Here is a 27126-nt window from a genome sequence, read left to right on the forward strand (position 1 = left end):
ATTTACTCAGGATCTTAAAACTTCATTGTGATATACCTATATCCCATTTTTATTTTTTGCTAACATACACTTTTTTAATTCTATTGTATTCTTTATCACATTATCGGCTTAAATGCTTCAAAAAGAGCATTTAATAGACAAAGTCAGCACCAACTTCAGAAATGAAATAAATTATTGCTAAAAAAAAAAAATGTTTTAAAAATAACTAAAATTTTGATGGAATGTTTTATTATGATAATGAACAAGGCAATTCACCAATCAACTTAACCCCTTCTTTATATCCTTCAATGATGAATTTTTTCAATTTATGATGTTTGGATTGTTAAATGTACTCAGACAATATTTTTAAACGAATAGATTTGTTTACCTTTTATTCAAACGAAAACTACTAGTTTCTACTACAAACATTTAAGCTAATTTATTTTTTGAGAAGTTCGATTCACATTATTCATTTATACATCAACATTTCCAAAAATTATCAGCCTAAGAATTCACCGTAAAAATATTTGATATAATTTTAAGAATAAAGTTTGTATAGTACCTAATAATATGATACTCATTAAAATGTATAGGCATAAAAAAATCTAAGCATTTGAAAATATGGTCTTAGAGTATACTCAAAATCTCAAAAATTGGAATTTAAATAAATGCATGATAAAAGGAAAAATATCTGAGAAGTATGTTTAGTGAATCATCCAGCATAAACCATAATTTTGATAACCTGTAGATTTACAGTAATCCTTGTTGCAAAGGTAGGTAGAACGTGGTAGTATGTACATAGCTCGCAGCATTTAATTTTATATTTAACAATAGGTTAACAGTAAGTTACTTACATTTATAGGTGCATATTATACGTTTAAGCCAAAAACATCAAATAACAAAAACTTTATTATAATAATTTACTACTAAATTGATATCATACTTTACAATATGCTATTACTTATCATTCCGTTTAAATTAAAAAAAAAATTATCACGTCATGAAAGCATCATTTTTTCCATATCACATACAAGAAATTATTACTTATTAATACAATTTAATGAACAAAATGTGTATTAGTAATTTGAAGGAATTTCGTTATGGCTGGTTTACGTTGCAAGTACTTATGATTATAATTTACATTATATGTATATTATAATACATAAAAAGCGTGCGCATAATTGTTATGTTTTCATTTAAAAAAACAGTGGCCTGACCTAAATGTACGGAAACTGTTTTTCCTTTGAGAGGACACGACTAACAATCCATAACGAAAAGCACAGTCCCTTTTTATACATTGATTGTTTATTATGACTATGTATGTCTATGTATACATTTTATTCTAACCTTTGAGCAGATTCTTGTTTTGCAGCCAACTCAGCGATGTGAGGTCATCGTCCTCGTTGTCATCCGTCGAGTTGCCCTTGTCTTTGTCACCGCCGACATACACGTTTTCGGACGACAGTTCTTCCTGCAATTATATAAAGACAAAACCGGACAATGAGCTGATTGCAGTAGATCGACACGAATATTGATAAATGATAATAGACGTGGATACCAAGTATAATAATGACACACGTTGCCTTTATATAACATGGTGGTACTATACGTGACCCCTAATAGGCAAATCGAATTATTCCAGACTGCATGATAAGGATATAAAACGTCGTCGATGTATACAGTACGTATATTATGCTTGTATGTGCGTGTGTATAAAAAGCTTCCCCCCCTGGGAATAAACGAACATTTGTCGCATTGCTGGCCACTTGATAGTTGTCCAAGCACGTATCTTCGTCTTGTCTGTGCTTCTATTTATACTGACCCCTTGAGCGTTTTTAAAAATAAATCACTACGGTTGTATCTCAGTCCATATTAAGCGACGTATCCGTATGAATCTCCAGAAGATCACTTAGACATATAGTGATTGCAGTCATCGGGTACAATACTATTAGTTCAAAGTCCTAACGTTGTCAGGATAAAAAGAAAAAACAGAATCACACAATTAATTTATGTTCTCTGTAATGTAATTTTGTAAATTTTTATTACGTAGTTGTAATTTGTGACAGTTTATAACTTTATAGAAGGTTTACGAGTAGAATATATATGTATATGTATCACCTACTATTGAACAGTGCTATGTAGCAACTGTAGCATTTAATTAATATCTAAAATTTAAATTATAAAATTAAAAATGGAAAGTAGAGGTGATAAATTTTCTATATTTGGGTAGTTGGTACATAGGCAACAGATTTAATATAGACACCTAATAAAATATTGAATAATTGATGTATTTTATATTCTATCGTGTTTATATACTTTATTTTCATTGGCCATAATCTGCACAACGACGAAACCATAGTTTCAATGCTCTCACAAGTCACAGTCCCACGTCTATTGGATTAATTTTATGATATGGTTATAGTATGTTATTACAACATTAGAATTATCACTTGGTTAATGGTTCAAGCGTCAATATTTATTTCATGTATATAAATTAATCTAAATAAGCATCTAAAATTATGTCAGTTTTTATTCTTCTATAAATACAAATTAATTTTTTTTAACGATCACAAGTGTAGCACATATCTGTGTTGTTTATAACAATGTTATTGATGTACCAACCTATTACAATACGCGTTGTAAGGAATGTTAATACATATCTATGATATAACAGTACCAAATAATGAATCTCAAATTTTTTCTGAAGATAAAGAATATTATCTATACTTAAAAATAATAGTGCCAACAATGAAACAGTTATTTGGCTCAATTTATCTGCTTCAAAAAAAGTAAAAATATTTAATTTTCATAACGAAACTATTATCGCTCTGCCCGACACTTGGTAAGGTTATTTAGGAATTAATGTTTACTCATTTAGACAAAACTTCATAGTTGTCGTTTTTTTTTTTTTTTGATTACTCACCCGGACTGGGAATGTACTGGCTGGCACTGTAACGAAGACTGTAGTGTTCATCATTGTAGCCCCACAGTTACTCAGAGCGGTTACGCCCGTGTCTTCGTCGGGTCCTACTTGATCAGGTGCCATGTTTTCCAATTCGGCTAAAACCAATAAATAATGACATATTTTATTTTTAAACAAAAATAAGGGGCGTGCTACTTATATGTATTTATTATTCAACATAGTATTGCTATAATTTAAATAGCCAAATGGTCAGATTTTAAAATGTACATCGTGTCTCCTGCATATTATCGATAACCATAATATTATCATTTGTAAGTTTGTAACGCGACCCGAAGCCGTACTTCAGCCAAGACATAAGACCGTCTCGGTATTATTATTCTTGTGAAAATTCACTAAATTATTATTATTATTATTTGTATGTATAATGTACCTACGTATACCTATATCATATATATATATATATAATACAGTTGTCGAGATACCTTGGTCTCGAGTGATGTTTGAGTTGTGAGTAACACTATTTTGTTTGGCGAACTAGTACAAGCAATCAGTTTTCAATGATGGGGCGACAATGACGCACAAAATACAGCAATGAACTGCAGAGAGAGAGAGAGAGTGAGAGAGGGAATAAGTAGCGTGTGAGAGAAGAAAATAAATAACACATTACCCTATAGGTACACGTGTACTGTAATACACACACACACGCAAATATGCGCCGTAGGAGAAAATAATTCGGTCTCGTCCGGTTTCCATTTTAAGGCATGGACGACGACGCTGCATGTAAGAAATCGAAAAAAATGTATAAGACCTGACACCTCTTCCCCCTCACTCATAGGACACAATAAGCCCTCGTCGAGGATGTCACACACGGGACAATCGTTTTTCAGTTGTGTTATTGTAACGTGTATATAAATTGTAAGCTTCGACGATCGACATTTCTACAATTTGGCAATGCGATGATAATACACGGACTGCAGGCCAAACAGTACACATTATAAATTTATAATATATTATTTATTATAATATTAATATATTAATTATAGGGTATCTTCGAAATGTTTGTGCAGAAAATTATGGTGGAGACCGCATAGAGAAACCAACATAAATTCACACATTATTTTTCATACGAAATTTTGAAGTCCTTGTATGCATAATATACCGTTTATACCTGGCACCTGCATATAAACGCGTAGAACAGCGTGTGAATATCTAAAAAAAGATTAATATTGATAGTATTTTTTAATTGTACAATAATTATCGACATATGGTACAAGAATTTAATTACTGTGCATTATAATCGAATCGCATTGGAATTTTTTTTTGTTACTATTATACTGTATACGCTATTTATATTTAATTATTGTATAGCATCGCACAGCGCACGGTTTGACCTGTACAGGGCCCTAAAAAGTTTTGCTTTTACGTAGCGCTCACAATATGGTTTTCACGATAAAAAAAAATTAAAAACCAAACAATATAATCGATTAATATTATATCATATTATTATGCATTGTCTCAACACTATAGTGTCATTATTCGAAGCAAAATGCAGCATCTGCTGTATTGTACGTCGAATACCGTAGTAATTCTGTCTGCGACGATTCGCCGGACATAAATGCGAGTTGGCAATGTTGGCATGCGGTTGTTAACCGGTGCACATGGCACATCACATATTTTTATGTATATACAGTGTACGAAACAACAATACCTATCTAAACGCACTCTATTTTGACTTCGGGTGGCGACTGCACTGACACGTCTCAGCGTACACAATATAACTCGTGTAAACGACGAGAGTTTATTTATTAATTCATTTTTTATTTGGACGGACGCCACGCGTTACGCGATTTTTGTTTTATTTTTTTTGACCCGCACGCTGCGCGCGTATCTAGTGGCTATACAGCGTGCACCCACGACTTTTTATATCGGATGAAAATATATTATGTAAACCACAAACGTGGGGACGGACGGGACTGACGGAAGCACGCCGCAGTGGTGTCGTATTATGTGCGGTGGTGTGGCGTTGTTCCTGTTACCAGTCCAGTGTCGGGTTTCAAATGGCGACTGTTCGACGCCACGCGGCCCGCATATTATCACATGGGGGAGGGGGATTTTAAATACCAGCAACAATAATAGTGCGCTGCGTTAAATACAAATAAATTAATAAATAATAAACCATATTCGCTCTGGAGACAAAAATCAAAATCGTGCGGGTGTGCACACCGCGCATCCCCCAAGTATTGTGACTATTTTGACGACAAATAAAATACAATTTTTATTTTATTACGCTTAGGGCATATTTTATAATACTCTCTTTCTCTCGAAACGAACGCGCGCGAGGAAATAACAGTATACTGTAATTTATATAAAAAAAAACACACAATAATAATATATGATGTAAAAATCTTCGGACGTTCGATATAGTTTCACGGACGGAAACTGCTTCGGTACGCGTTCCCCTACTCGGCGACCGTGTGTCCGTGTTCTCCGCCGACTGACCGACTGTCCGTCCGGTTCACAGACAACGTTATCTCGCCGACGGCGGTGGCGGTGACCCCGAAACGGCGGCGCATTCGGTTGCCCGAGCCGTTTCAAAACCCACGGCGCCCGAAACGTACGTGATCGCTGCCGACGTCGCCGAGGCTAGCGCCGCCGTCTCCGCGGGGGGGGGGGGGGGTGCTCGCCACGACGTTATCGCCGTCTCTATTAGGTCTGCGGGTGGCGTGCCGTGGTCGGAGCGCGCGCGCGCGGGCTCAGGGATGGATGTTCTGCTAAAGACGTGAAAAACAATTAGCTGTGTCGGAGGAGAGAAAAGAGAAAACACCGAAAAAGAGTTGCGCCTTAAAAGTTTCGTCGGAGTAACGTCCTCCCATTGCACGACGCACGCGGGTCCGCGGAATTAATTAATAACGCACGCGTTTTTCAACACCCGAGCTCGTTGAACACCCCCCCCCCCCCCCCCATCACCTAATCATCGACCGTGACTGAAGTGCACGCCGAGTGTTTTAAGTGCGTGTATATAAACCTATTACCTATAGGTGGCCGTGTTTAAAAACTCGCGCGCTGTTTAAGCCGTCGAGATTACTTCGTCTCCTTCGTTTATACAACACGATTACTATATTATTATAATACTATAAAAATACAGATTATAATTCATACGACGTCATTAATGATTATAATATTATTATGTCTATTTAACGCGATTCGTTTCGCTCGGCACACGAGAAATATTGTGTAACTTACTGATAACTGGGCGAAAACGATTATTACGATGCGTCGCGTCGTCGCCAATATACAACCGCGTATCGTGTTGATGCGTGTAACTATATAATAATATAATACAAAATAGTATTATACACTGCACACGTGCACGAGGATATGGGTCACGGCGAGAAGGCGGCGGTCGACCGCGGTGACGATGGGGATACCATATTGTACGCATACTAGGTGACTGAGACACGATATTAGCCGATACGGGCCCGGGTTGACGTGATTTGAAAGAATGAGTTTTTTCGAAAAACATTTTTTTAAGCACACGCGAAAGTCTTTATACCAGGTCATATATCCATAGAGAACACAATAAAATCAAGATTAATCCATCAATTATTTTTAGCATAATACCTATATGTTTAACCTCGAAGACTAATAAAGAAAAAGCTTATGTTGCGATTTTCAATATTTATTTTTTTTATATCAATATAATATATTATACGATCGTAAGGTAATTGACGAGTTTATAAAAAATTCTTTACATGTAAAACATTTTGTATTTATCATATGGCTCTTTATTTCAATACAAAAATCTCTAAGTCTAAATTACATATAATATTACTATATTAGATTTGATTTAGCTTCGTTTTTTTAAAATCATAAATATTAATTTGAAGCAAAAACTACTACGCAAAAGATACGAACTGTTTTATTTTCAAGATAATTTATGTTTTGATCAGGATAATTGTTCTGAATAACTATTGTATAATGATAAACACCGGAGTACAATTATGCAATAAACTTAAATTGCAAGATATGTCTCTAAAAATTAAGCCAGTTTATTTAATAAGCTGACTTAATGTTTAATAGTACTTGACCAAGTAGCATAATATACAAATTATGCACTGTAAAAATACAAATATTATCACAATGGCATAGTATAATTATTTGTATAATTCGTAAAAACATATAAGCTTAAATGTTATAATTATAATGTAATCAATGTTTTTAAATTTTTATTGAAGCAAAAAAATAGTACATATTATTATAAATTAAAACGATTCGTTTACATAAAGTATACACATTATATATTTAATAATTTTTAAACTACAGAAGTATATATTTGAATTTGAATCAATTTTTTTTCATTAGATACTTAATTTGTTTATGTAAAGAATGTGTAACAAAGAAAAAGAAAACTTACAAGCATAAAACACAGAGTGAAAAATATTTTCATTAATGAGTTTCATTGGCAAAACTTCAGAGAATTATATAAATTATAAAAACTAGTATGTTTAAAACGTCTTAGTACTGACACTAACACTACTTACTTTTTATCATTTATGAAAGACGATTGCAAAAACAATAAATTATATTAAAGTTACATTAAAATAAAAAATATTCTATTTTACTAAATTTTATAAATTAATATTCATATAATTATTTTAGAGCCTTATCTTTTTCTCAACTTCCTGTTTTAGATTCTGAGCGGAGCGATGAATGTATTGATTTTACAATGTTGTGAGTGTTTTTTTTTTGGGGGGTCTGTGTACACGATAAGTTGTAGAAATAATGCTTCGATTTTCAACTTCAGTTGCTTTTCCGATTGGAAAGTGAATCTAGTTGATGTATTATCAAATTTTGAAATTCTCAGTAATTTTCAAAAGCACCGGGAAAAACAAAAAAAAAGAAATAAGTAAAAACGGGAATTTTAGTGTAACATAACCTTTTCAAAATATTTCAAATCTTTTAGTTTTTTATTTTGTAAATTACAATGAAATTTTATTCGTTGGGTAAAAAAGCTTCAAAACTTAATACAATAAGGCTCATCATAATACAGGGTGTCCCGTGAGGATTTACCCATTGCGATATCTCCCGAAATAATGGTGATGTCGAAATTCTGGTTTTGTAATAAGACTCACAGGGATAAGAACTACAATTATTTCATATTTTAATGTTTTGGTAAAAAAGTTAAAAAATATATTTTTATATTTAATTATTTCCAAAAAAGTTAAAGATAGCCATTTTGTAGTTTATTTTTCTGAAAATATTGACGTTTCAAAATTTTATTTTCATTAATTTTCTGATTTTTGATATTTTTTTTAGTTTCGAAAAAAATTGTGAATTATTTAACACCATAATGTTATCAAATATGTGATCCACCGCGCCGTGCGCATTCCCATACAGCCGCCGAATACTTTCCGTATTCCTAATAGTTATAAATTTATAATCATATTTTATTTCTTCAAAACTAGAAAAAGTATTAAAATCAGGAAATTAATGAAAATACAATTTTGAAACGTCAATATTTTCAGAAAAATAAACTCCATAAAATGGCCATCACTAATTTTTTTGGAATAATTAAATAAAAAAAATATATTTTTAAATTTTTACAAAAACATTAAAATAATTTAAAAAATGAAAAAATTGTAGTTCTTATCCCTGTGAAAATATTATAAAACCAGAATTCTGATATCTCCATTATTTCGTGAGATATCGCAATGGGTAAATCCTCCCGGGACACCCTGTATATATTGTTACAATGACAGTTAAAAAATATTAAAAATAAATAGTCATATTTTTAAAATAAGTATTGAAAGTTTGAATTTTGACAAAATGCATAAAAATCACAAAAATTTGAGATTTATTTTGCGTAAGAACTTCATAATAATTTAACTTTTTAAATCTATATTTGAAAATTCAATACAACATTCTTCATCGGTTTGTCTACTTTTATCAAATAAAAAAAATGTCTACTGTAAAGTCAAATTAAATTTTTATGAGCATTTGAATTACAACATTATTGGATATTCACTCAATTTCTCGTATACCGATATTCACGACAAAATATATATATTTAATATATATTTACTATATTTAATATATTTACTTTTTCATGCCGATATACTTATTTATAAATGTTATTCAAAAATAAATAACAAGAAATTTGACATTTACGCCAAATGTTTATTTGATCAATTCTTATACTTGATAAAATTTTCAGACATTTGAACTTATCCCTTTTTTATTCTATAAATATCAATAAAATTGTATTTGTGGGGTCACAAAAAGTGAATAATCAAGAATAACAATTTTAGTTATAATTATTATTTAAAAATATTATTCGTGGCCCGGTTACTTCAATTTCTAGAGTATATTAAATACTTTATATTCTAATATCAATAGTTAATGTTGTGAATGACATATTAATACGTTATGATAAATTGTAAATATCTACTATGAATGAATTAGTGAGTCGGATGACGGGTACATAATGAATTTGATTAGATTAATTTGGAATTTATTTTAGACGTATCTAAATTTTTTTTTTTAATAACAACATTATAATTAATATAGTATAACATATCCTAAACTGACAAACCGTCTCTACTCAGAATCGTTTTTCGTATACAATGATATTATCTCATTGAATTCAAATTTAATATCATCCATTACAGTAACCCACTACCTATACTGTACAGTAGAGCGACATCCACTGACTTACCCGCTTTTTTTTATTTTAACATTAATACATAAAATTATTTAATTATATAAACCTATTACATGTACCTAATATGTATTAAAACTGAATAAGATACATCATTTTGTTTATATGTAACTCGATTATTGATTTTTGTATAACTGCTTTCTTTATAAGATCGTTCTAAAATAATTCCATTCTTATCTCAATTTATTCGGTCTAAGAATTAAAAAATAATCATACTTTAAGGATAATTAAATTGGAGTTTTCAGATTCTTGTGGAAATATAAATATTTATAAATATTACGATTTAATAATTTATTTGATTTACCTATACAATTAATTACTTGCTGTAATTTAGATAAATCCAATTAACATTTATCTAGTTATAAAATATTATATTATTATTTATTTTTATAATAGGGTAAATCTTAAACATCATTATGCTTTAGGGATTATTAATTTATACTTAAAATGTAATTCCAAATTTTAATATCTTAAGAATTTTAAATAAATCATGACTCATGAAAATATGAGATACGAAATTATAAAAATAGAATAATATTTGAACTGGTGAAGAATTAACTAAATAATAATAATTTTGGAGACCTATTGTATTATTTAAATAATACAATATTTATTATATACCTACATTTTATAATTATAAAAATAAGTAATTGCATTTTAATCTATATAATTTCAACTTTTAAATGAATTCTTTTTTTATATATATAAACACCGTATTCTTTACAAGTTAAAATTTCATTTAAGGTTTAGGGAGTTTATTCATTTTTTGAATAGCTCTTGAATTTGAATTGTTTGTGTGCACAAATATAACCCAAACAAGGTTTGTATTATAGTAAACTTATATATTGTAATGTTTATGATTCGTTTTATTATTGTATATAAATGTGTAACTATAGAAATATGCTATTTAGTAGCGCCGATCATTCAATTTATATATGACATATGTGATATTATATCATAATATAGTAGATGGGGGGCCCACCATAAGATACTGCCTTGTTCTGCATCCAGAATATACGTTTAAATTTAAAAACATACTATTAAACGGTACATTACTTGTTTGTAGATGCTTTGATTTGCATCTGAGGGTTAAATTATAAAAAAAATACAGCGAGGGTGTGATGGAGACCCCTAGATGTACGATACCTTAGTATATTGTAAACACTTCGGCGCCACTGATGCTATTTCCCACTGCAAAAACTATCACGTAATGTGCCATTACAGATTGAGTAATACATTTTCAAAGATTTAATCAAGGCCAGCCATAAAGCCTATAGGATGGTATACATAGTAAACGGGCATTAAGTAAATTCTAAATATGCAATATATTACTGGGAGAGTTGAATTATAAAAACAAAATTATGTTCTACCGTGTGTTACTGTATGATGAAAAATTGGAAAACAATTATCTTATACTTTATCCGTTGATTTATAAAATGACTGAATTGATTAATAATAAATCGTAAAAGAATAGGTTCGCAATCAATAACTATATCATTCTTCGAAAACTAACATCTCCAATCTCCATTGGGAGTATACATTAAAAATGATTTATATGTATATAGTGCATACATTATACAATTGTATAGGTATATATACAGACACACTACAACATTGACAATATATAAAACAAATATTGATTTATGATGTTCAGATATTTTTGACTTGAGTTATGTCAGTTATGATAAAAGCTATAATAAGTACACATTTATGTATAATGTATATTAAATATATCACATATTATAATATTTAAAATAAAAACTACACTTTATTATGTGTGTGTAGTTACATTAAATTTGTATTAGTACAGTACAACAGATATTTTTTTAATATTATAATATATTGTATAAAAAAATTGCATTATTAATAGCGGAATACATTCAATACATTCTATATAGTTAATAGAAACATTTGATTGCACCAACAATATGAATATATATATATATTATTATCTAATGTATCCATTATAGTTCCAATCATATCTATGACGACATAAAAACAAAACGTGTAGGTATCTCAAATTCTAACACAAGTGATTGGAATTTGAAATGAAATTTTATTTACATATTATTTCACCAAACAAGTATATATCTATTGTATCTATACTATACAGTATTATACCTATATACCTGTGTAATTGTATCTATATTAAATTTTCAACTATTATTAATTATAATATTACTTTTTGTTATGAAATCTCCGCAGACATATTTTTATTACGAAATGGCACAATAATATTATATGATATTCGTTATACTTCCAATGTATTGCAGCCCACAAGAACGTGGAAGGTAATAAATAAATATAAATATATTCATAGATAACCTAACCTCTTAACCTGTAATATGTAAAAATATTAGACCTCGGTAGTCAAAATTTTATCGAATGTATAGTATCTAATAATTTATTGTCAAAACGTTATTAACGAAATTCAATTATATTTAGGTGTTGACAAAATTGAAATTCCGATAAAGAATATCAATTTAGTTGGGTTAAGATACATTGCTGTACAGAGTGTATGTTTACAGTGTAGGTACATAATATATATAATATATATATATATTTTTTTTTTTGTAAGGAGAACCAGCGGCAACATAGGCCATTGGGTGTGGGGTGATACGGTAGGGGTTATTTTTGTATATTTGTTTGTAGGTTTTTAAGTGGGTAGGGTTGTAACACGTGTTTGTGTATGTGTGACAAGGATATGTTGCTAAAAATCCCGGGTGGTCACCCATCAGGGAGCTAGCAACTGCGGCCGGTACGTACGCTCAGTGCATTTCCGCAGATTGAGCGTACGACCGCGCCTCACCAAGCCACACAATATAATATAATGTCATCACGAGTTGAATTAATAATCACCGCGAATACCGTATTAAGGCAAATGAAATGTATTTTGGTAAACAATTTCGATGTACGTTTATTATAAATAACAATATACATTAATAATTATTGTACGCCGCGCCGGTCAGATAAGCACACTGTAAGTCTATTATAATATATTCTTATAGACGCAAGAGAAAACACGGCTTAAAGCCAGCATAAAATACAGTCCTGATTTTTTTACTAACGTATACGTGCAATTTTTTACTATACGTTTAAATTAAATCCTAACCGGTCATCGTCACACAATATCATTATTGTATTATTTAAAGTATAGGGAAACCTTCGTCGTGCACGCTCGCGGTATCGTTTTCCGTTTCGATACAACGAATAATAATAGTAAAAAACTATAAGCTACTACTATACACAACAGACCACGATAACATAATAATTTCAAATTATATTTAGCGTTGCTAACAACAACAACAACAATAATATAATACCGACTACGCACGTATATTATACAGGTCGACCGGTGGGGCGGCGTCAGCAGTTGCCACAATAAACCGATGCGTTTATATAGGTAACAAGATCGCGTTTCTGGGTCACCGTGGTACACGCGCGCTTTATTGGAAAACTTTAGGACCGAACGTTTGTACAGCGACGGGTACATATATAGCTGCAAGTACGTGATCGTCTGGTGTGAGAAGGGCGGATTTATAGGCAAGACTTTTTTCTAATTTTTGGGATACCTGTATATTATAGTGCGAAAATAGTCGTGTTGAGGAGGACAAAAAGATAACTGCCATCGCCGAAGAAAAAGGGATTTTAATCTTAAAATCAGAAAGTGATTGAAAGTACCTACCTATGTATTATTATTATAATAATATGTGATTTTGTTCATATGTTCCTAATATAGCATGTGTGATGGCATTCAAACAATTCTTAGGGTGGTAATACAAAAATTATTTCGCTTTTCAAAAATTTTATTTTATTCTTATTAAATATTTAAAACAGAACACAAAGACGTTAAACTATTAAAGTATAGGCCAGAATTAGGTACCTATAAGCAGCGCATGTTAGCTATTGCGATCCGGAACCTATAAATGCCTCTATAGAACTCCATAAAAAGATGATTCAAACATCAGTCAAGTACTCAAGCACACGAGTAAAACGTATAAATGCGTATATACTTAAAATAAAAATTATGGACATATAATATACAGCGAGTGAAAAAAGTGCGGGAAAACCTCCAACAAAAACGATTCCACGTAGGCGCAACTGGGATAACATTTTAAAAAATGCTTACAATTTTTTTTTATAAAATTAAACAATTTACAATGCATAAGACATGATGCATACCACATCAAGTTCTCAATAGAAATTTATAAAATAACGACCAATTTAAATGACTCCAACTTGAGGTACTAGTTTTCTACTTTCTAAAACTATATTATCTATAATGTATCCATCGCTATCAGAAAATAATCAAAATCTTTTGTGATTTTCATCAACCTTAAACCGTATAAAATCTATAATAACTATTTAAATAGGAAATGCAGATTTGATGAGACTATTATGAGATATCTATGGTGGACGGGGATATCAGCTCTCCTATAAGGATCCACTTTAATATTTCGTACTATACTATTATTGCAGGAGGCAGATTTATAAACAATGTTCAAAGCATTCTAATATGATGTAACAATTAAGTATGCAAGCACGCGGACTTCGCTCGGCGGTTGACTCTTACTACTTTCGGCATACCTAGGTATCTATGGTATATATTGTAATAGTGATGGGGATTCCCGTAGTATTACCGTTGGTCCACAGGCTGCCGGCGATGTTTCGCATCACCGTGTCCACCCTGTTCCGCCGGTCCCGGTGCGCCCGCGTGTCGCGTTCCCTTTCCTTCTTCCGGTACTCTGGGTCGTTCCTCTGTTCCCGACGGGCTCGCGTGTTTCGCGCCCGCTCCGCCAGCCGGTATATCGGGTCGGCGCGTCTTAACCTCTGCAACTCCCTACGCCTGTCCCGCCTGCGCTGTCGTGACAAAGCCTTCTGTTCGTCCGATAACCGAGGCGGCGCCATCCACCGTCGCCGCCACCGCAACCGATCACAGCCACCGCAACCGATCACCGCCTCCTTCAACACACACACACATGCACACAGCCGAACGTTTAGTTGAAGTTGTAGGTACACAATATTATTATCATTGTGAAATTGGAAAAATAAATTGATAATTGCGCGTATAGTTTATACCGACGTATTTATAGAGACAAATCTCTATAGCCACGATTATTGACGTGTTTCGTTTTATTATATAAATTATAATACAAAAAGATCAATTATTCACGGTGAATTTCAATTTTTTTTTTAATCGTTAAAATATACGAAATAATTGAGGTTTGTACCTATTGCTAATTAGTATATTTATATAATATTTAGATTGGCTTAAGAATAATTTCTTCGTAAATATATAAAATTAAAAAATATTTATAACAATAATAATTATATATGTAGAAGTGATTAAATTAGCAGACTTATAGCTATTGAGTTTATTGTTAAGATATCATCATAATATATATTATACTCGTAAATACTTATTGAATTTAGTTAATAATAAGTAATCATTCATTAGGTACTTAAGAAACATTTTTAATGCAATTTTTAGTTAATATTATCTTTTTATTTATTAGATTGGTATAGGTATCTAAATACAATAATAACCTTCTACGACAGCCATTATTATAATAAATACAATATCCAAATATTGTATATACTTTCAAAACGATTATTAAAATTAAGCACAAGATACATAAATATATAATATATTTTAAATCGTGTCGGTTGAAAATTTTAGATGAAAAAATAACTTATTGTAACATTTTTTCAACTCTTAAACATTATACCTATAAAATCATTAGAATTAATTAAACTAATGAATAGCTCATGAGCAAATAATAATATTCTTCAATTCTTCATTATATAACACTAAATCATATACCATAAACATTTAAAATCGCGTTGTCCCGCTCGTGGAATTTATATAGAAATAAAATACGTAGGTACCTACCTATAGGTAGGTATTATTATGTAAGGGCACCACACTGTTTTTTGTCACACATGTTATTAAACTAGATGAAAAAACTACTGTTTCGGCATGTGCATATTGTGATAATAATGTGACACACATACATCACGTACATGACATGCAGTGCTTATATATATAAAATATATTATACGTGTATAGTAAGGACATCGAGTTAAACAGAGGCCTATAATAATCTTATAATGACCCTGTATTTCTAAACTTCTAATACGTACACTAGGCAACAATAATTTAGAGGCAAAACTAAAATTTCATAGCATGCTTATTTTTAATTTGTTTAAAATGTAATGAATTGTCGTTTCACAAATGAAAAAGTCCACCATTCCAATCACTTTAATATTTATATTATTATATACAAAAATAATATTAGTACAGTGTATTTTGTACTTATATATTATCATTCCATTGCAGGTAGCATTGAGAAATTGTACAAAATCTAAATATATATTATAGGTATTTATAATTATTAATTATATACATGGCTGTTACAAATTACAATGTATGTTTTATTTACATGGACCATGAACGTATATAATACGTTTTCCATTTCCAATCGCTTAATATTTAATAATATATTTTAGTATTTTATTTATAGTGTTACTTATACCATAATACGATCATTTATTTGGGATATTTTTTGTACGTAGTTTCATATACATTGGCAGAATTTAATGTTGTGTAACCCTTCGTAATCCATTCAATCCGTACTTGGGGGATTATGTATGGTAAAATCATTATGTTAATAAAATATAAGTAATAATTTACTTTTAATACGTACAATATGGATGTAGAACATAATCAGTTAATCAGTAGTACCTATAATGTGCATTCAAAGGCAATATAGCTATACCATAATAATTGTATATTAAAATTTAAAATAATTATTGCTGTATAGATATAGTAAGTTCCTTGTAAACTTTGTCACAGCAATGGATTTTTGAAACTTGAATGCGACAAATCATTTGATAGATCATTGCGTATGAAAAACGATTTCGAGCAGAGATATAGTTCATAGGCGCCCGTAGAAATTTTTCTAGGGGAGGGGGGATTCAATACCAGGCACATACTATGTGTCATACATTATTACCTAAATGATGAACTTATAGTAAAAATTATAAAATAAGGCTTAAAATATTAGACTAAATATATTGAAAGTATATAAAAATGCATAGCGAGGAAAAAGTTTTAATATTAATATTATTTGTCTCGCCTGCACCAAAAGTTCAATTTTTGATGCTGGTTGAAACGTTGTAAATTAATTGGAATATGATCTTTTACCGTACAACGGAAAATACTTTTTTTCTGCCTGGTACCTATATATTATCAACAATATGAACGTATATGGTATACGTTTTGTCTATAAAATATCAAATAATAGCTGGTAGGTGAGTTTCTCCCGTACTGTTTTATGGAATAGTTTGGCGAATCAAGACACCAAGAAAGGCGAGAACAGTTTATTTTGCAAGTCATAGAATATACCTATTATTACCCTTTGTACCTATATTATTATATATTCTACAACCAATTTTATCGATGCAAAGAAATTTAGTGTCATGAAGTTTGTGTAACTTATTGCCATTTCAGCAGTAGTGATATCGACAGCTGTAATAATATTATGTGTGACTCGTGTGATGGGAAGGAAATTTCTGTCTTGAGCAAAATGCAGCCCTCGACTGGTGACACAAGTGCCGCACGCGTTGCTCACGACTAAAATAGCTCACTTTTCGCTCTGGATTTATACAATATTATATAATATTTTAAAATATTATAAAATAACTAATTTTTTTTTTTTTTGAATGTATAGTAAATTTTGTTAAAATTAGAAATTCAAATGTTTATATAATTATACAAAAATATTGCCAATGAAGGATTTTCTAAAAATTTTAAATAAAACAGTATAATAGAGACAGCGATTATTTATTTTCGATATTTTTAAATTGCTTGAGAACTTTCAAGAAACCCCTTGTATTCAATTTTTAAATGTTTATCACAGTGTTACTATTTCCTATATCGAAAAAAGTAAATTATTGATGTTTATAAATAGCATAGAAAGGTTCAAAATATTTTGAAATGTATACCTATCACGCTTAGAAAACGCTAGTTTAAATGTTTGGTGAATATTTCAAATCTACAAACCTATGGTTATTCGTTTATGAAATATAATTAATTTTATCGAAAACTAGTTTTTTCTCGAATAAGTTGTGGTTACAAAAACAAATCATTATAATATCAACGCATTCATAATATTGGTGCACTCACAACTCAGGGTCTAAAATTTTTACTTTAAGTTAAATAAGAGACTACCCAGACTCATAATCAAGCTAAAATGTATTCGTAAACTTATTTGTAAACCTTAATTAATTAACTTTATAATATTGTAAAAACATTGTAAAAGTATTGTAAAATACTTGGTGTATTGAAACAATTATATTAATAAACTAGAAAAAAAAAATGTCTAATATACAAGTCGAACATAAATTTTATGCTGCAGTTAAGGTAGTGAAATGTATATAAATCATGTTATTTTCAATATTTTCAATATTTTCTAAACAGAAACATTCAAAGTATAAACGTTTTTATGATACCTGGTGTACACAATATTATTATGGTAAAATTTTAAGCATTCGAGTATTAGATATTATCCTGAGGGTTTTCACTATGCGTTTATCGCGGTGGTGTAAATAACAGATTGATGGAAAATTTACGTATAGTGCATAACATTGTGTAATCGCGTAAATTATCCTATACACACCACCCTCATTTCTGATAAAATTCAGTTAACTCTTAATAATACACGTATAGCCAGGTTACATACAAAGACGCAAAAATACAGCGTTAGGGAATTGGCGAGCGTATAATACAGTGTTATAATAAAATAGAAACGAAATCGCGAGCAACACCGTAAAATGAAATATGACTATAATAATATTATAATATTAATATATTACGCGTTATTATTATTATTATTATTATCATTACTTATATTATCACAAAATAGACGCTCGCCAACGTCGTTCGTATGTGGAGTTGCTTGGCAACCGCCGCCGCCGTCGCCGTCGACTTTATAATAATAATAATATGTATATTGCAAACAGTCCATATCCAATGTTTATCTCTCGCTGAGTTTTGCAACACATTGCGTTGGCCCGCGCGCGTGCATGGGCGCGGTGCATGTAGTCATGTCGTGAGTAGGTATATTAATGAACGGCAACGTTGCTGTTTTAATGGTGCACTGTACGGGGAGTAGGGAAAAAAGTGAACGATTTAAATTTCGACGACGGACTATAAGAAAACAACGATCAATTCATTGGAATATTGTTGTTCCCGATTTTTTTTCCTGAACCACAGATTAAAGGGGCAAAAGTTATTAATTTAATGCAAGCCAACGCGTACCTGTAATACGACGATTAGAACGTCGCGGCGGCGGATGTCATATTGTCATAATAACAACAATATTCCATATTCAATTCCTACAAGGCAGCGTGCCTTGGTACAATAATTATATTATTTTAATTCAAGCGCTCGCTATGTCACATCGTAATAATATTAATAATATAAAACGACACACAGTACTGATAGCCGCGCTGACCTAACTGGAAAATGCGTACCACCCACCAACAACGTGTGTGTTTGCTCAAATAAAATCATTGTATAAGTCAAACCGATAAATGTGATCCAAAAAACACATGTACCTACTATTATACATTTCACAACAACGCTACATAACATTGTCTGTCTGTATTTGCTCAAGTATTGTTAAATACTTAAATGACAGGCTTGTTTCGTTTTTTAAATGCATTTAATACTCGTTGTTATCACCATAATAATAATATTGTGTGATGTTATTACGTAGTTCAGTAGTTTACTGTATAGAGTAGGGAGTAGGGACACATATTAATTGTTAAACGCCATATTACAGACATATGCATACTGATAACCACCGATAACAGGTCTGCTCTTCTTTCATTACACTATGCATTGTATACTCGTTATACCCACGCGATCAATTGGTTTAAACAAAATATGCATTTGTACCTATAATTTTGAGTACATTTTAACATAATAATATACGGTATGTCATAATAATTGTCGATGGATATTTTCAGTTAAAAATCACGTGATTAATAACGTACTTATACTTTAGTAAAGTTGTCAATCAGAATTTAAATAATTTTACCATACATAATTGTTAAAATCAGTAAATAGTTAAAAAAAACTATAATAATTATCAATCAAATATTTTTGTAAATTCATAATATAAATGTCTAAATACTTAGCGGTCGCTTACCAATGTTTGATTATTTTAAGACGTATTAATTATTATAACTTAATTATTAGCGTTCCTATTTCAGTAAAAATGTACAAAGCAGCATTTCTATGATTATTGACATGCAACCAAACAAAATACAAACTTATCCCTCTATCTAATCATTACAACTTTACAATGAGTGTAATGACTAATGAGTAGTAATGACTAACAAGGTATATATTGTTATGGTTAAACTCAGTTAAAGAACAAAAACTAATCCTTCTACAATATTATACATTTTATTTTTACCCAAATACCCAATCGATCATAAATACACTATTAATTAGTATAGAACAGTATTGCGATACTAATTGATACTGGACAGAATATGAGCCGAAACAATAATTTGGTCTTCGTCATAATCCGAACTTCGAGATCTCCCGAACTATAAATGCATAGTAACTCAACAATTAGGTACGTCTAAACTAGTTTCTATAACAGTAGAATATTATAATTTAATGGATTGTATAATTTATAAATTGGATAAAATATGTCTATTTCTAAAATCCAAAAATTTAACTAAAATCTTATTATTGAATACAAGAGAATACAAAAGGAAATACATACATAACTACACGCCATAATAATAATCTACAGCTATACTTCAAACGTGTTGTCATTTTCTAAAAATAAACATAATCATTTAAAAAAATGGAATTTTTAACGCATGATTTTATTCAAATTATTTGTATGTGGTGGCCATGGTCACGTGAGCATAATGTTGGCATATTTCAAAAAGTTTATTGCATATTGCTTTAAGACTACTTTAACAGATTTTTGATTTACCTATTATTTCTTTACACTTTACACTAGTATTTATAATACCGTATAATAGCGTTCATACTTTAATTCCGTTATACTTAATATTAGAGGAAGGGGCAGTCATATAATATAGTATAAGGTCAATGCGGGTTCAAGGAAATGCTAAATTGCTTGACATTGCTATAATAACGCGACGGTAAGCCCCTACGTTCAATATTCATTGAAACATTGTAACTTGTGAGGGTTTATTATAATGCACAGTGAGAATTTATGGAGAATATTATTGTTATACTGCGGATATCCTCTTGTAGCTAGGAGTATGACATATCCAAAAAAATGACCCCTATGTATATCTTTTTAAGTATATTGAATGTTTAAAAGCTAACTATTGAAAAATAAAATTCCGTATTATATATTTGCGCAATTTAATTAATATCAATGAGAAACAATTGTTTAAAATGCATACAAATATGATAGTTTTTAAAATTTTATCTGACTATTTGGCCATTTGGGTACTAATTGATTTGTCACACTGTTTCTGGTATCTATAGTGTATTTTATAATATAAATAGTGATACCTTTAGACGCATTGTAATTGTGTATACTTTTTTGAGTGAGCACAGAAATATCTCTTGATATTTTAGACTGCGAAGCTTAATATTCGAAAAGAAGACCTTTTTTTCTGAGAAATAATCACATATAATGCAATAATGAGATATCATATAATAATTATAATATTATTACTGAATATAAATAAAACTATTGGCCATTTTCCAATAAATAAAAATGCATTCATGTAATAATGTTAGGTCTAACTGTCATCATTATAAAGAAATAGTAAGGATAAATAGAGTTGAGTACTTATAAGTTAAGGTAAATAATACCAAGAATAGTATAGATTGTAATTTACTGTGGAATATGCATATTGATAATTATGTTATGCATTAAAGATTTATGATATTTAAATTATTCAAGATTAATTAAAATTGAAATCTTATCCGTTGAAATGAAGAGCAATATTAATCAAGCATTGTAAAAATCTATTTTACAGTATGGTTAATTAGTCTGGGTTGATAATTATTATAATAACCAATATCAGATCCTAATATACAATTGTAATATTATTAAAATTCAAATATTTTAAGTAATTTCAAGCTATTGATCAGCGGATCAATAAAAGCTATATGTAAATATACTAAATTAAAAGCATATATATATATTTCATATTATCATACATCATCATTACTATGCACGACTAAATCATATACATTATAACTTTCTAAATTTTTAATTAAAAGAAAAAATAATCGCCACTTGGGGCAGATCCAGATTTACAACTATATGTATTTACTACGGTAAGCAGAAACAACATTTTACTTTATCAGTCCTGTTTTCTTTCAAAACTAGTCTTATGTACCTATGAACTTTCAACAAAATATTATTATAAAATTATGCAAACATGATAATAATCGTATAATTTTTTTTATACATCAGTAATTTGGAAATATTTCTAACGGAATTTAAAAGTTTATATTATATTATTAAGTATATGCGTGTTCAGGTTGAATGTAATTTATAATCAAATAAAACTTCAGTATTTAGGTGTACTTGAGTAGACGAAAAAATGTAGGCAATAATATTGAAGGATGTTTCACAACCTACAAAATGTATCTCTGCAGATTACCACAATTAAAAATTATTTTATACGATAATTAATTTCTAAAATATTATATTAATCATAGACCTAACCTATGATATTAACACCATAATATTCAATATTGTCCATTATATCACAAATGGCAATAACGGTACATTTAAAACATTAAAACCATAAATTTGTGTTAATTGTATGTCACTTTTATATCAAATATATTTAGCAGAATATTGTTATCTTAATGAGCTATTATTAAACAGCAACATTGCAGTTTGAACAATGTTGTCAACAATATGAAAGGTCATGGTGAAAATATAATTTTGTTTGGTACAAATTTTAAGTAAACAACCGATTAAGTAGTCTGATAATAATCGGCATTAAAAAAAAAAAAACCAAAGGTACTGTACTACTGAAGTTTGTCGGATTGTTTGAACAACACAAATACTGAAATACTGAAGTAGTTCACACAATTATACCATTTCATTGAAACCAAATTAGTTTTCACGAGTCTTATAAACTAGTGAAACAACATAATGTTTCTGCAATATTTTGATTTCCTAATTGTTCATTCAAATACCTAAAAGGTGTATGTAATAAAATAGGTACCAATAATCTTTTTTGTTTTATTATTAAAATACAGAAAATAATTTCGAATATAATAACTAATTTAAGTTAAAAAACTGTAATAGGTACTTAAATTGTGTCTAGATCTGCTGTAATTAGTATTAATATTAAGTTTTTTTTAACTAAAGTTAAAACCACAAAAAGGATTATGGTGGTTTTTTTGATCAGTTTACAATAAAATTTTTATTTACATGATATATAATATACTGCACAACAATATTATATTGAATTACGTATTAATATTTAGTTGATTTGAGAAATTCGAATATTTTTTTGGTGTTGTCTAGGTCAGGACAGCACCTAATTGATGTTTTAAGTTATTGTCAATAATTTAAAATTTCCTATGAAGATATGGATGTAAATTTTATTAGTATTGATACATAAATGATTTAATAAATGATGAAGTTCGTCTGGGTATCCCTATATGAGGCAGTATCAGATAATATAGTCTTTATAAGTCATCCATGTTTAACTTGAAAAAAAATAAAATCTAAAAGGCGCTTAATAGAAAATCACACCTTCACTATACTATTTGTAATATTCCAGATGATCCCCTAATGAGTAACACCACAAAATATGGTGTCATGGCCTTCTAAGCTGCTAAAATCAACTACTCAACATCTTGAAATTCTATCAATGGATTGAGTTTCTCACTTAACACTCCAGAGTCCTAAAACACATTACTATTGCGCTTATTTTCGTGTCATATAATAAAGGTAGGTATAGAAAAAGAGAGAAAACAAATAATACAGATTTATAGGTTAAAACAATAAGATTATAACTATACTAATTAATTGAATTTTATTTCCATTAAGAATTTTTAAGAACATCATCAATGTATGCTAATAAATTAATCAGTCCCGCATATTGAAAATATCCCTCGAGGCCTCGACTAAGAAGATGTAGAATTTGTTGCTTTTCTAGTTTATAGAGACAATTCTCGTCCATTATGTAAATAATAGGTCACGACTTGTGTATTGACAATTTATTTTGGGACGCAACTATACATTTAACTATATAAGATATAACTATTGTGTTGCGTCGCTAAAAAGAAACGCAAAAAAAAAAAACAACTCGAACACTAATCATGTAAAAGAGATAAAGTTACGACAGATATTAAAACAGCATATTAGTACCCACTTATCAAAAATTCATAGTTATGGAAAACGGAGATTTTGGACGGCAACGTTTTTAGACCGTGAACTGATAACTAATTCCACAGACCTTATCGTGACATGTATGACGTATAATTATTATATTGTAACTATTTGTATCATTACTAGTGAGTGTTAAAGAATAAATATTAGAAATCTTAAGTGGGCGTGTCCAAACTACACGGTGTTTCGAATATGTTTATTATACATACATATAGGTTTAAGTAGGTACAGCAGCATTACACTTTTTCTTTGATGTTCCGGGTATAGAGTTTTATGTTATTAAATCAAACGACATTAACAAAAATGCAACGTTGGTGGTTAGAGGGATGGGATCCGAGCGGGGGATGGGTATAAAGACAAGTATGACGGACTTGATGTAATAATATTATTTACATGATAATAATAATGATATTAAGTAATATCAGATTAAATTATATAGTGTATTGTACCGTTCGGTAGCCTCGTCGGGGTCAGCGACATGTAACTTCATAATATAGTGGTACATATTATTCATAATAATATATTAATATATGCTGGTCGTATGGGGTATTGCATGCGTATTAGCGATCGGTCGATACGTTACAACTGCAAAGACATCTTGCAAATGCACGTATACGTATCGTTAAGTCGTAAACAATATTAATTCATATTTTCATGCCCGAGACGGTCTTAACTTTATTGTCGTATGCATAATTATGTTAACTGTAATACCTATGTAATAACAATAACAAAATATAATAAATCAATGACCATAATACGATTGTCAGGGTAATTGTGAACGCCATCCGTCGTCACCCGGCGGAAAACAAGACTTGACTTGTAAATAATAACAGCCGTCAGCCAGTAGGTACACACGAGCCTTAGCGGGGAGGGGGGGCACTATAGTCGTTTAGACTGTTCAGAGTACGCTCGAACGGCAAGTTGTTCACGTTCATATATCAACATCATGATTGTCGAGGAAAACGACAAAGCTGACATTTTGGTCATCGAGATTCGAGGGCCGCCGCTACACCGCCAGCGCAATTGATGATAATCCGTGAAAACAATTTTTTTTTACCCGTGTGGCAATGCTCCGAAGAAAAATAAATAAAAACTACTCAAAAAGCGGCAACTCCCGAGTTATGGTATCAAACATCAAACGCGCATCGCATCGCTGCAGTGTGTTGTACTATATAGACATGCACGGCGGCGTTGCTACGACCTTGGCACCGTTGTTAAAATATGCCACCACCACCACGACGCAGAGTCGCACACACGAAACACGGTCGGTCGGCGGCGGCGGCGAAATCACATCCTTGACGACGATTGGTTTATTGCGCGTCGATAATATTATTGTAACTTGTAGCATAATGATAATCATACATAAGACGACGTGTACACGGAACCAGCATCCGTAAGGCTATACTACGCATTGTAGCTGATGTTGCCGGTGCCGAAGCGGTGTGTGTGTGTGTGTGTATGTGTACTCGTGTGTGCCCCGTGCCGACGAGAGAACGACGAGCGAACGAATCAGCTGTAGCCACAATAATAATAATAATAACAATAATAAATATCCACCGGACTGACTTAGAGCAAGAACTCGGTGGGATAACGAGTTTTTATACGTTTTCTAGCGTTTCTGCGGACGTCGGTCCGACGACCCGGCTGACGCGGTCGTTCAACGTGGATTTTTTTTCTAGTTTTCTCGTTTTATTTGATTCCTCTCAATGTCGAACTAGGGCAATGCACTTAGAACCAGTTGAAGAAAAAAAAACATACCGAAATTGAAATTTATTTGAAAATATTTATATTTATACAGGAAATTAATGGTATTTAAAAACTATTAATTCGTAGTATGATTTGATGTAATTTTTTTCTTATACTGCAATATAAGTAATCACTTGTTATCAAACTGATTGCTACGCAGTGTTCAAGCAGAGTAATGTAACATACGTCATGCTGAATTATTTTATAACAGTATCTATCGTACACAAAAAGTACCATTTTTCGATGCGTAATAAGTATATTCCAAAATGATAAATAATAATACTTGCATTTTTATTACGTGTTATCTGAAATTCGCACCCTGTATACAAATTTATAATTGTTGGCCACAATGGTACAATAACGCCCAACTCGTTCAGCGGAGCCCATTATTTTGTTGAAAAATAAAACAGATAACTATGAATACCAGAATACTTTTAGGTAGGTATGTAAATCATATTATATGAGCAAAATAAAGCGACAATAATGCACGCAATAATGCGCAATAGTGCTACAATTTTACCAAGGTTTTACTTGGATCTTACAAACCAAACAATATACGCATTACGAATAATTATTTAATACCTACATTTCACGCATGATGCATTATAAACTTTCACACCTAGGTAAGTGCAAACAATTACATAAATAAGCGTAACCAAAAATATATTATACTTTATAAGATATTACTATCAGTAGATTTCTAGATCAGTAGTTATGAATAATATAGGTTACGGATGTGCGATCTAGCGTCTCGTCGTGTATGTTGTCGTTATATAGAAATTTTGGTTTTAGTCTACAAAGTCGACATCCACGGCTAGAACTTCGAAAACTCGCGGTCGATGGCTAAAACAAACGACAACGATGACCGTTTTTGAACGATTGACGCCCATCGGAAAATATTATAATTACCTACTGCCCGCTATACTTGCTAGTCTCGAGCCAGCCAATACCGTATGCAATTAATAGTAAGATGGACATGTGGTCACCATTGCGATTGCTGAGCTTACCAGGGTGGATCACGAGTTTGTATTCCGGAACCTAATTTATGGAATTCGCGGATGGACGAGTACGGAAATTGATCGGTGAAATCTTGCGACTTGCGAAGATACGAATCCACGTGGCAACCGCGATGATATTATTATCTGACGATTTATGAGAACAATTTATTTAATTTATTGTGTAATTATAAAATAACTATTGTTCACTTGTACCAGTTGTACCTAGTCGATTTTTAATAAATAATTTTGTATCCATATTATGTTAGTCTTGTTTTGTAACATTTCTAAAAAAAAAATTCATACAAATATTCAAAAAATAACCAATAA

General features: G+C 30.8%; 1 protein-coding gene and 1 long non-coding RNA gene across 3 annotated transcripts in view; one reads left to right on the forward strand and one right to left on the reverse strand.

Moving 5' to 3' along the window:
- LOC107169919 (uncharacterized) overlaps positions 1-27126 on the reverse strand; it is a 48676-nt gene that overhangs the window by 15873 nt on the left and 5677 nt on the right. Inside the window, exons 2-4 of one of the 2 annotated variants that reach the window (XM_089218546.1) lie at positions 14261-14582; positions 2903-3039; positions 1327-1450 (exon numbers count right to left, since the gene is read on the reverse strand). In XM_089218546.1, coding sequence (XP_089074672.1) covers positions 1327-1450; positions 2903-3039; positions 14261-14528 — 529 coding nt within the window. In that variant the 5' untranslated portion in view covers positions 14529-14582. The remainder of the gene's footprint in view (positions 1-1326; positions 1451-2902; positions 3040-14260; positions 14583-27126) is intronic. The other variant, XM_089218547.1, reaches the window with a different exon arrangement.
- LOC149059018 (uncharacterized) lies at positions 26254-27011 on the forward strand. Its single transcript, XR_016190513.1, has 2 exons — positions 26254-26424; positions 26594-27011. It is a non-coding gene; the product is annotated as an uncharacterized LOC149059018 (long non-coding RNA).

The sequence above is a fragment of the Diuraphis noxia genome, unplaced genomic scaffold (assembly GCF_037042655.1).
Source record: "Diuraphis noxia isolate RWA-SAM2 unplaced genomic scaffold, SU_Dnox_SAM2 contig0002, whole genome shotgun sequence".
Taxonomy (NCBI): Eukaryota; Metazoa; Arthropoda; class Insecta; order Hemiptera; family Aphididae; genus Diuraphis; species Diuraphis noxia.